This window comes from Lynx rufus, unplaced genomic scaffold, assembly GCF_022079265.1.
Source record: "Lynx rufus isolate CCGP_SWC_20201006 ecotype Redwood Valley unplaced genomic scaffold, mLynRuf1.p SCAF_10, whole genome shotgun sequence".
Lineage (NCBI taxonomy): Eukaryota > Metazoa > Chordata > Mammalia > Carnivora > Felidae > Lynx > Lynx rufus.
The window spans coordinates 31,683,922-31,696,589 of record NW_025814824.1 but is presented as its reverse complement, the minus strand read 5'-3'; the positions used below and the strand labels follow the sequence as shown (position 1 = coordinate 31,696,589).

Sequence of the window (12,668 nt, the reverse complement as noted above, 5' to 3'; positions counted from 1 at the left end):
TTTGTCAGATGCTTTTTCTGCATCGATTGACAAGATCATATGGCTCTTTTCTTTTCTTTTCTTTTCTTTCTCTTCTTAATGTGATGTATCACGTTGATTGATTTGTGAATGTTGAACCAGCCCTGCAGCCCAGGAATGAATCCCACTTGATCATGGTGAATAATTCTTTTTATAAGCTGTTGAATTCAATTTGCTAGTATCTTATTGAGAATTTTTGCATCCATATTCATCAGGGATATTGGCCTGTAGTTCTCTTTTTTTACTGGGTCTCTGTCTGGTTTAGGAATCAAAGTAATGCTGGCTTTATAGAATGAGTCTGGAAGTTTTCCTTCCCTTTCTATTTTTGGAACAGCTTGAGAAAGATAGGTATTATCTCTGCTTTAAATGTCTGGTAGAATTCCCCAGGGAAGCCATCTGGTCCTGGACTCTTATTTGTTGGGGAGTGTTTTGATAACTGATTGAATTTCTTCACTGTTTATGGGTCTGTTCAAGCTTTCTGTTTCTTCCTCTTTGAGTTTTGGAAGTGTGTGGGTGTTTAGGAATTTGTCCATTTCTTCCAGGTTGTCCAGTTTGTTGGCATATAAGTTTTCATAGTATTCCCTGATAATTGCTTGTATTTCTGAGGGATTGGTTGTAATAATTCCATTTTCATTCATGATTTTATCTATTTGGGTCATCTCCCTGTTCTTTTTGAGAAGCCTGGCTAGAGGTTTATCAATTTTGTTTATTTTTTCAAAAAACCAACTCTTGGTTTCATTGATCTGCTCTACAGTTTTTTTAGATTCTATGTTCATTTCTGCTCTGATCTTTATTATTTCTCTTCTTCTGCTGGGTTTGGGGTGTCTTTGCTGTTCTGCTTCTGTTTCCTTTAGGTGTGCTGTTAGATTCTGTATTTGGGATTTTTCTTGTTTCTTGAGATGGGCCTGGATTGCAATGTATTTTCCTCTCAGGACTGCCTTTGCTGCATCCCAAAGCTTTTGGATTGTTGTATTTTCATTTTCGTTTGTTTCCATATATTTTTAAATTTCTTCTCTAGTTGTCTGGTTGACCCATTCGTTCTTTAGTAGGGTGTTATTTAACCTGCATGCTTTTGGAGGTTTTCCAGACTTTTTCCTGTGGTTGATTTCAAGCTTCATCGCATGTGGTCTGAAAGTATGCATGGTATGATCTCCATTCTTGTATAGTTATGAAGGGCTGTTTTGTGACCCAGTAAGTGATCTATCTTGGAGAATGTTCCATGTGCACTCGAGAAGAAAGTATATTCTGTTGCTTTGGGATGCAGAGTTCTAAATATATCTGTCAAGTTCATCTGATCCAATGTATCATTCAGGGCCCTTGTTTCTTTATTGATCCTTTGTCTAGATGATCTGTCCAATGTTGTGTAACTGGAGTATTAAAGTCCCCTGCAATTACTACATTCTTATCAATAAGGTTGCTTATATTTGTGATTAATTGTTTTATATATTTGGGAGCTCCCATATTCAGCACATAGACATTTATAATTATTAGCTCTTCCTGATGGATAGACCCTGTAATTATTATATAATGCCCTTCTTCATCTCTTGTTACAGCCTTTAATTTAAAGTCTAGTTTGTCCGATAGAAGTATGGCTACTCCAGCTTTCTTTTGACTTCCAGTAGCATGATAGATAGTCCTCCATCCACTCACTCTCAATCTGAATGTGTCCTTAGGTCTAAAATGAGTCTCTTGTAGACAGCAAATAGACGGGCCTTGTTTTTTTTATCCATTCTGATAACCTTTTTCTTTTGGTTGGTGCATTTATCCATTTACTTTCAGTGTTATAGAAAGATACGGGTTTGGAGTCATTGTGATGTCTGTAGGTTTTGTGCTTGTAGCGATGTCTCTGGTATTTTGTCTCACAGGATCCCCCTTAGGATCTCTTGTAGGGCTGGTTTAGTGGTGACGAATTCCTTCAGTTTGTGTTTGTTTTGGGAAGACCGTTATCTCTCCTTTTATTCTAAATGACAGACTTGCTGAATAAAGGATTCTCAGCTGCATTTTTTTTTTCTGTTCAGCACATTGAAGATTTCCTGCCATTCCTTTCTGGCCTGCCAAGTTTCAGTAGACAGATCTGTCACGAGTCTTATCGGTCTCCCTTTATATGTTAGAGCACGTTTATCCCTAGCTGCTTTCAGAATTTTCTCTTTATCCTTGTATTTTGCCAGTTTCACTATGATATGTTATGCAGAAGACCGATTCAAGTTATGTCTGAAGGGAGTTCTCTGTGCCTCTTGGATTTCAATGCCTTTTTCCTTCCCCAGATCAGGGAAGTTCTCACCTATGATTTCTTCAAGTACACCTTCAGCACATTTCCCTCTCTCTTCCTCCTCTGGAATCCCAATTATGCATATATTATTTCGTTTAATTATGTCACTTAGTTCTCTAAGTCTCCCCTCATACTCCTGGAATCTTTTATCTCTCTTTTTCTCAGCTTCATCTTTTTCCATAATTTTATCTTCTAATTCACCTATTTCTCTCCTCTGCCTCTTCAATCCGAGCTGTGGTCGCCTCCCATTTTATTTTGCAGCTCATTTAGAGCATTTTTTAGCTCCTCCTGTTTCTCAGTCCCTTGATCTCCATAGTAATAGATTCTCTGCTGTCCTCTATACTTTTTTCAAGCCCAGCAATTAATTTTATGACTATTATTTTAAATTCATTTTCTGCTATATTGCTTAAATCATTTTTGATCAGTTCGTTAGCTGTCCTACTTCCTGGAGTTTCTTTTGAGGGGAATTCTTCTGTTTTGTCATTTTGGATAGTCCCTGGAGTGGCGGGGAACTGCAGGGCTCTTCCACTGTGTTGTCTGGAGTAACTTGTGTTGGTGGGCAGGTGCAGTCAGACCTGATGTCTGCCCCCAGCCCACCGATGGGGCCACAGTCAGACTGGTGTGTACCTTATCTTCTCTCCCAGGGGCAGGACTCACTGTGGAGTGGTGTGGCCCCTGTCTGGGCTACTTGCACACTGCCAGGCTTGTGGTGCTGCTTCTATGGGATCTGGCCTATTAGCCGAGGTGGATCCGCAAGGTGCATAGGGGCAGGAGGGGCGGGCATAGCTCGCTTTGCCTTCAGTGGTCCACTTCGGGAGGGGTCCTGTGGCACCGGGAGGGAGGCAGACCCATTGGAGGGATGGATCCGCAGAAGCACAGCGTTGGGTGTTTGCCCGGTGCAAGCAAGTTTGTGACGGGAACTGGTTCCCTTTGGGATTTTGGCTGGGGGATGGGCAAGGGAGATGGCGCTTCCCAGCGCCCTTGTTTCCCGCCAAGCTGAGCTCTGTCCTCCGGGGTTCAACAACTCTTCCTCCTGTTGTCCTTTAGCCCTCCCGTCTCCAAGCAGAGCTGTTGACTTATAAAATTCCAGATGTTAAGTCCCACTGGCTGTCAGAACACACTCCATCCGGCCCCTCCGCTTTTGCAAGCCAGACTCTGGGGCTCTGCCTTGCCGGGTGTGCTGGCTGCCCCTCCACCGCCCTGGCTCCCTCCCGCCAGTCTGTGTAGCTCGCACTGCCTCTCTGCCCTTCCTACCCTCTTCTGTGGGCCTCTCGTCTACGCTTGGCTCCGGAGAGTCGTTCTGCTAGTATTCTGGCAGTGTTCTGGGTAAATTAGGCAGATATGGGTGGAATCTAGGTGATTATCAGGACGCAGTGTGCCCAGTGTCCTCCTGCGCCATCTTCTGAAAAGTCCCTTCATTTGTTTTTTAGATTTCACATGTGAGTGTAATCTTATGGTATTTTTCTTTCTCTGACTTATTTCACTGGGCAGAATATCCTCTGGGTTCATCCATGTTATCGCAAATGGCAGGATCTCATCCTTTCTCATGGCTGCATAATGTTCCAGTGTGTGTGTGTGTGTGTGTGTGTGTGTGTGTGTGTGTGTACACATAATATATACCATGTCTTCCTTATCTGTTTGTCTATCGATGGACATTTAGGTTGCTTCCAAAGCTTGGCTATTGTAAATAATGCTGCAGTGAACACAGGGGTGCTTATTTCCTTTATAGTGTTTTTGTTTTCTTTGGGCAAACACCCACTAATGGAATTATTGGATCATGTGTTATTTCTATTTTTAATTTCTTTTTTTCAAAAATTGCCAATGCTGACTATATTTTAAATCATCCTGGCAAGATATTGGGAAAAGTTTTCAATTAGCAGTAATCATGCCTCAGATAAACCTCATTGGCTATGATACTGCCACTGTGCAAAGCTTCTATCTTTAAATTTTGATAAACCTTCATACTGTTTTCCACAGTATCTGCCCCAATTTACATTCCCACCAACAGTGTACAAGGGTTCCTTTTTCTCACCAACTCTTGTTACTTCTTAACTTTTTGATTTTAGCCATTCTTACAGGTGTAAGGTGATATCTCATTGTAGTTTTGATTTGTGTTTCTCTGATGATGTTGAGCATCTTTTCATATGTCTTCTTTAGAGAAATGTCAATTAAGGTCCTCTGCCCATTTTTTAATCAGATTGTTTGCTTTTTGGTATTTGAGTTGTAGAAATTTTTTTTTATGTTTTGGTTAGTAACCCTTTATTGGATATATCATTTGCAAATATCTTTTTCCATTTATTAGGTTGCCTTTTTGTTTCATTGATTGTTTCCTTCACTGTGAAGCTTTTTATTTTTGTTTAGTCCCAGTAGTTAATTTTTGCTTTTGTTTCCCTTGTTTTAGGAGACAAATCTAGAAAAATGTTGCCATGCTGATGTTAGAGAAATTACTGCCTGTGTCCTTTTCTAAGATTTTTATAGTTTCAGATCTCACATTCAGGTCTTGATCTATTTTGGGTTTATTGTTATGTATTAGAAAGTGGTTCAGCTTCATTCTTTAAAAAATTTTTTTTAACATTTATTTATTTTTGAGAGACAGAGCATGAGCAGGGGATGGGCAGAGAGAGAGGAAGACACAGAATCTGAAGCAGGCTCCAGGCTCCAAGCTGCCAGAGCCCAACACGGGGCTTGAACTCATGAATCACGAGATCATGACCTAGGCCGAAGTCGGATACTTAACCCACTGATCCACCCAGGCGCCCCCAGTTTAATTCTTTTACATGTGACTGTTCAGTCTTCCAAGCACCATTTATTGAAGAGACTTTTTCCCATTGTATATCTTGCCTTTTTTGTCATAAATTAGTTGACCATATAAGTATAGGTTTGTATCTGGGGTTTTTATTCTGTTCCCTTGATGTGTGTATCTGTTTTTGTGTCAGTACCGTACTATTTTTTTTTAATGTTTATTTATTTGTGAGAGAAAGACAGAGTGCGAGCAAGGGAGGGGCAGAGAGAGAGGGAGATAAAGAATCCGAAGCAGTCTCCAGGCTCTGAGCTGTCAGCACAGAGCCCGACATGTGGCTCAAACCCACGATCTATGAGATCATGACCTGAGCCAAAGTTTGACACTTAACCCACCGAGCCACCCCTGTGCCCCATTACCATACTGTTTTGATTACTTCAGCTTTGTAGTATATCTTGAAATCTGGAATTGTGATTCCTATAGCTTTGTTTTTGTTTCTCAAGATTGTTTTGGCAATTCAGGGTCTTTGTAGTTCTGTACATATTTTAGTACTGTTTCCCCTAGCTTTGTGAAAAATGCTGTTGGTATTTTGATAGTGATTGTCTTGGAATCTGTAGATTGCTTTGGGCAGTATGAACATTTAATAATATTCTCCCAATCCATGAGCATGGAATATTTTTTTAGTTGTGTCATCTTCAATTTCTTTCATCAGTGTTTTAAAGTTTTTAGAGTACATGTCTTTCACCTCTTTGGTTAAGCCTATTCCTAGATATTTCATTCTTTTTGATGCAATTGTAAAAGGAATTGTTTTCTTAATTTCTCCTTATGCTATTTTGTTATTAATATATAGAAATACTATCAATTTCTGGGTATTCATTTTGTATCCTGCAACTTTACTTCATTCATTTGCTGGTAAAGTGTTTAGGATTTGATTAACTTTTTTAAATGGCATTTTTTACTATATTATAATCCGTAATTATGAAAATATTTCAAATCTATTTTTGTCCATGCAGCTAGAAAAAAAAAATTTACCTTTCTCTCATTTAATAGGTCTAATAGCATTTAAAAAGACAAATTGGTGGTATATTCAAACACTATATTCTGAAGTTATAAATATAATCCTTTCTGGTTTCTTATGCCTACCCCCTGGGTTTTCTCTTCTTTAATGATAATTGTTGGTAAGACTGAACCAAGCATCTTAGACACACTTGAGATTAAAACATAGCTTTTAGTGACTTAATTGAAAATATTTCAAAATAAAGTTTAAATTACTAAAAGTTAGTTTAGCTTCCAAGAGTTTAAGATGTATGTGTTGTTTGTTGGGCATTTTATTTCAGGAGCCGCCTAAAGAAAGACTACGATGATTTCAGAAGACAGCCTGATCATGATAAATTTACTAGAGAACTGTGGACTACTGAAGAAGGTGAAGGAGATCCTGGAAAAGAATCTTCTAAAGTAGAAATTAGTAAGTCTGTAGAGGTGACAGAACCTTTGGATATCCTGGAGAAAGATAACTTTGATTCAGGTAAGTATTAAAACTTTCTTTAAATCAACACTAAAACCACAAAGAGAAGTTTTAGTATCTTTTGTGGAGATAAAGGTTAATCTGGTTAATGATGTGTATTAATTAGGAAAATCTGCCATGTTTTGAAGGTGTCCTGTGTCCTTGTAAAGGTTCCTTGGAATCATTACATTTCTAGGAGTTTCTGGAGCCAGTGCCTGCCTCCAAACTTTAGGCATGTCTTTGCTCATTATAGACCACACATCTTTAATATACAATCCCTCTAAAATAAGTTCATCATCTTCTTTTTATTATTACTATTTTTGAAGCACTGTTTTTGATGTTTGATTTAAATGGAATTTGACAAGTCCCTAATCTGGGAAGATTTTTTATGAGGAATGACCAAGGTTGATGGCCTAATGAGACCCCAGAGTGGACATATCATCATAAGGGGGCTAGATTAGATTGTCTATAATTCATTTCAGTTTATCAGATTATATTATTCTTTAAATCTAGTTAAATAACTTTATTTAGTTATATAATAGGTTAGTGTGAAAATTTGTGGTTAGTAATTTTTTAACCTGTTGTTTTTCATGTCCTTGGTGACTTGAAAAAGAGTAGCTTCTCATCAACCCAGTTTGACTGATAGGAACATAATTTTTTTACTGTAGGAATAATTAACCCCAGAAACTCCTTTAGAGTCTCTGAAAATTAGAATGGAGAACTATCTCTCTTTGATTTCATGATTTCCTTATCTAGAAGAAAAGAACTAGACTATATTCCTTTTCAGATCTAAATTCTGAGCTCTAATTGCTGGCCTGAGTATCTCTTTAAGAGATGTAAATTTTCCTTTGTGTTTGTATTGCAGCAGACTTAGCAGAGTTTGAACAAAAAAAAATTCTGTCATTAATACATAGTTGGGAATGGGTTATGCTATCAAGATTGCCATGTCAAAGATCACCTTACCTTAATTTTCTAATCAGGGTGCTGAGACTTTGAAATCACCCTGTAGTAGATTTCTTAATAAAATTCCAGTTCAAAGATTGACTTGCTTTTTTATAATTGGTCTTATTGCTATTCAGTTGCTGTTTTATTTAAACACAGTGTTTGCTTTTATAATTTTCAGATGACATGAAACTGTCTGAAATAGATTTTCCTATGGCCAGAAGCAAGTTGTTGAAAAAGGAATTGCCTTCTAAAGATATTGCAAAGATACTGCCTAAAACACTTAAACGACAGTCAAAACAAACTAATTATGTGGATGATAGCACAAAAGATCTTTCCCCAAGGAAGAAAGCAAAGTTAAGCACAAATGAGACAACAGTTGAGAATGCAGAAGGTGAGGTGCAGATTGACTATTTGAATGAATTCAAGCATACAGAGCCACTGTTTCCAGAGTCGTTTGCCTCAGTGGATTCAACACCAGTATCTATTCTCCAGAAAGGGACCAAACCTATTCAGGCCTTGCTTGCAAAGAATATTGGGAACAAAGTGACCTTAACAAATCAACTGCCCCCTTCCACAGGTAGAACTGCTCCTGCTTTGGAAAAACCAGTTATATCTCCTCCAGAAGCAAGTCCTATAAAGCCAGCATTGACCTGCCACACCAGTACAAAAGGTCCTTTACAAATGGTATACAAAGTGCCCTGTGGCCAGTGGTTGCCCATAGATCTCCATAACAGCTCTGTAAAGATTCAGATGCAACCTGTGCTAGATTCTAAAACAGGAGAAAAAATCATGCAACAGGTTCTCATTCTGCCTAAGAATTTTGTGATTCAGCACAAGGAAGGGAAAGCAGTTGCAAAAGAAGTACCGCCACTTCAACAGAAAAGTACAGAACAACCTTGTTCATCTTTCCTGCAGACAACAAATGTAAACTCTTCTTTAGCATCAGTTCTTGTCAGCTCAGCAGGAACTGTTTCTACCCAGCTACCTAATATACTTTTCAATAGGACAATTACACCTTTGTCAAATAGTGATAGGCCACAACCTTTGTCACCTGTAACCTCCATAAGTAATTTATTAACACCACCTGTTAAGACTAGCCAGAGTGAGTCAGGAAAAGTCAAGAATGCAGTTTCAGCAGCCACATTTTCCCAGCCCATTGTTTCATCCACCATTTCCTCAACAGTTCAGCCTCTGTTATCAGCAACAACACTAAGTGGATCTACAAATCCTGGTAATTCCCTCAACTCTTTTGCACAACAAACTCCTGATTCTTCTGAAGTAAAGCAAGAACTGAAAACTGTGTGTATAAGAGATTCACAGTCAATTCTTGTTAGGACACGAGGTGGGAACACTGGAGTTGTAAAAGTACAGACCAGTCCAGATCAAAATTCACCCAATAGCTTATCTTCAAGTTCAGTTTTCACTTTTGCTCCTCAGCTTCAGGCATTTCTGGTACCCAAATCAACAACTTCATCATCCTCTGTTTTTTCACCCTCAGTTGGAGTGACTACTACATCTAGTCTCCCATCTTTTAGCCAAACATCAACTTCTGATTCCATTCCATCTGGCTTTAACCCATCAGTGGGAAAGAATCTCAAGCTTACATTAGGCCAGTCTTCCTGCGGTGGTAATTTGGGCCACATGATAGATAAAGCTTCACATATGCCACCTTCTCCCTTAAAGTCCTCTCTTTCTTCTGGCACTCTACTATCATCAACAGCAAATAATTCAGTAAATGTAATTAGTATATCAACAGGAAATTTTGGACAAACCAGTACGAATGTTATTCATACTCCAAATAAACAACAGGGAGATTATTTCACAAAAAGTTTCCCTGTTACAAGATCAGAAGCAACAGCAGCGACAAATGGTGATGTGATCAGTGCAACTGCAGTTCACAAACTTATGCTGGTGTCAGCTCCATCTGTTCTTTCTTCTAGCAGTGGAACTGCAATTAATGTGACACCTGCACCAACATCTACGGGTGTTTCTGCCCAGAAATTAGTTTTTATTAATGCTCCAATTCCCAGTGGCACTTCAACTCCAACTATTGTGGCAGAACCATTAAAACAAACTCTTTCTCCCCCCTTGAGTAAAACATATGTTAAGACTCCAGAACAACCCCAGATAGTACTAATTCCATCAACAGTGGGAGCACCAATAAAAATAAATTCATCACCAACTGTATCTCAGATAAAAGATGTGAAAATTGGACTAAACATAGGTCAAGCAATTGTAAACACTTCAGGCAGTGTGCCACCTATACCATCAATTAACATATTGCAAAATGTAACCCCAAAAGGAGAAGAAAAAAGTACCAAGGGCTATGTTTTGCCATTGTCAACAAGTAGTAATTCAATTCCAGTAAGCTCAAGTTTTGTGAGTCAAAATATTACCCCTCTTAATGAATCAATGGTTTCTGCAACAAGAGCAGTAAACATGTTTTCAGTAACAGGAGCAAACGTGTCTTTGGGTTCTCTTTCAGTGACCTCAGCCTCTGCTTCCGTTGGGACACGACCTCCTGTTTTAGTCAGTGGAAATGATACCTCTTCAAGAATTATGCCTATTTTGTCAAATAGACTTTGCACGTCAAATCTCGGAAACACTGTGGCTATATCAACTGTGAAAACAGGACATCTTGCATCATCTGTTCTGATTTCAACTACACAACCAACAGTGTCTCCTAAATGTTTAACATCAGCTTTGCAGATCCCTGTTACTGTTGCCTTACCTACACCTGTGACTGTATCCCCTAAAATAATCAACACAGTTCCACAAGTGGCAACTGTACCAGGAGCCACATGTTCTATATCTCTTTCTAAAAGACAGTCTCGGACTTCTGTCCAGATTCAGTCACCAGGGATTTTAACTACAGTGCCAACAAATATAAACACAAATAAACCTCAAGCTGAATTGCCATCCCTTTCACAAAGTCTAGGTAAAGTAATTAATATTTCCAATTTTGCTTCTCTGCCAAACCAGCAAATGTCCTCTGCTTTAGTAAAATCAACCTCAAGTTACAGTTCTGCTCCTGGTGGCTCTGCCATTCACACTGCTACAGCACCATCAAATGTGAATAGTGTGATAGGGGGTCAGTTCAGTGAACCTTATATTCAGCAAAAAATAGTCATCAACACCAGTACACCTTTGGCACCTGGTACTCAGATCATGATTAATGGAACCCGGTTTATTGTCCCACCACAAGGTCTTGGAGCTGGTAGCCATGTTCTTCTTATATCTACTAATCCAAAATATGGACCTCCCTTAGTTCTTAACAGTGGCCAAGGCCTTCCGGCTGTATCAGTAGATAACCCTGCCCAGATCACACTAGCATCAAATAATTCTTTAAGTGGGCAACCTGTGAAGCATTCTCTAAGAAGTTCTACAAAAATTATAAACTCTCTTGGGAATGTCAGTCCTCTACCCACAGTACATACAACATCACAGATCATAAACACAACTGCTAAAGTGTCTGTTCCACTTCCCGCACCAACAGTGTCATTGACTTCAGTAATTAAGTCTCCTCCAGCTACTCTTTTGGCTAAGACATCTTTGGTTTCTGCCATTTGTTCTACTAATCCTCCACTGCCAAGTAGCACATCAGTATTTCATCTGGACACATCAGTCAAAAAATTGTTGGTTAGCCCAGAAGGAGCCATTTTGAATACCATAAATCCTCCAGCATCTAAGGTTTCTTCTCTCTCCTCCTCTCTCTCTCAAATTGTTGTATCTGCTAGTCGAAATCCTGCCTCTGTCTTCCCTGCTTTTCACTCATCTGACTTAGAGAAGCCCAACACAGCTGCATCCTGAATTTAGACTAAATGAGCCAGTTTTTAAATAATGGGGCATTGTTTTGACTCCCATAAAAATTTTAACTTTATTATACTGTTGAAAACATACTATACATAGTTCTGTGTGTTTTAATGTATCTTTTCATTAGCTTGCAACAAGGCTTTGTTTCCTTTGGGAGAAAAAGATCTGTTCCATTTAACTCATTGGTATGAGTATGTTTTCCAAAGTTGTTTAAAATAGACAGAATCTACCTGTCTGTATTGCATAGATTGGACAAAGTCAAGTTTCACTAGTTCGTAGTAGGCTAGCTCTTTGCACACTTGAATTGACATGTTTCTTCTTGAACTTGGACTATGGCAGTGTGTATCAACAATATTGTATTCTGTGTCATTAGTGAAATCTTGTTTTTTGTTTTCTGTAAAAATATAAATAAATGTATGTGTGTGTGTGTGTGTATACACACACACACACACACACACATATTTATGCATTGTGAAAATGCAGTCCATGTTGTAAAATTGTACATATTCCTAAATCCCTAACAACCTGTACTAAACTATATGTACAAAGAACTATGCTGTCTTATTTATGTTTTGTTTACATAATGTATAGTTTTTTAAATATTTTAGTAATTTTGGACCAGTGAACTGTTAGCAACAATGCAGAAGAATCTGCATGTAATAAACTGAGTTGCTGTATTTCTTTGTTTGAATACCGTTTTTAAATTGCATTCTTGTTCCATTGAAAGAATACATTATATAAAATGAAGACAGCCCTTTACAAAAAGGAATTAAAGGTGGGAAATTTGAATTAATGGCTAGCATTTGTACAAGGTTTTACAGTTTACAAACTTTACTTCATATATCTTACTTACTTTTCACAGTAGTCTTGAAAGATTAAGTGATGTTGTCCGAGGTCATCCAGCAAGTGGGTGGTAGACCTGAGCCATTAGTTGAACTTGATGCTTTAAATTTCCATGATTGTACATTACTTCTATTATAAAATTTCACTTTGGATTTCATTGTTTTAAGTTTTTTGTCTTATTTCACCACCAAATTCCCCATTGATTAAGTAATCTTTCAGGCCAATGTGTTTGGTCTGTGTTTATGCACCTCAGATATGCTTTGTTAATTTTTTATTTTCAAATTTAGATTCACAAGAAGTTGTGATGGTAGTATGGAGAGGTCTTATGTACCCTATATATATAGCTTCCCTCCTGATATGTCTGTTTTTATATTGAGGTATTATTTCATAGTTGACTGATTTTCCAAAATGATAAAACATAAGAATTTTCCTTTTTTCAATTTAGAATAACAAATGAATTTGAACACTTTCAGTTATTTATAAGCATTCTTTGCTTTTGTTTGCTGTTCTTTTTTCAATCACAGCAGTCACTTATA

At 38.1% G+C, this 12,668-nt stretch overlaps 1 protein-coding gene and 1 non-coding gene across 3 annotated transcripts in view; one reads left to right on the top strand and one right to left on the bottom strand.

The window, feature by feature from the left end:
• Positions 1-12,289, top strand: part of KIAA2026 (KIAA2026 ortholog) — a 132,964-nt gene extending 120,675 nt beyond the window's left edge. For both annotated transcript variants that reach the window (XM_047103306.1, XM_047103301.1), the window contains 2 exons: positions 6,365-6,552; positions 7,655-12,289. In XM_047103306.1, the coding sequence (XP_046959262.1) occupies positions 6,365-6,552; positions 7,655-11,286 (3,820 nt within the window). In that variant the 3' untranslated portion in view covers positions 11,287-12,289. The remainder of the gene's footprint in view (positions 1-6,364; positions 6,553-7,654) is intronic.
• On the bottom strand, positions 4,083-4,221 carry LOC124505454 (U4 spliceosomal RNA). Its single transcript, XR_006960660.1, has one exon. It is a non-coding gene; the product is annotated as a U4 spliceosomal RNA (small nuclear RNA).
• Positions 12,290-12,668: the final 379 nt, after the last annotated feature.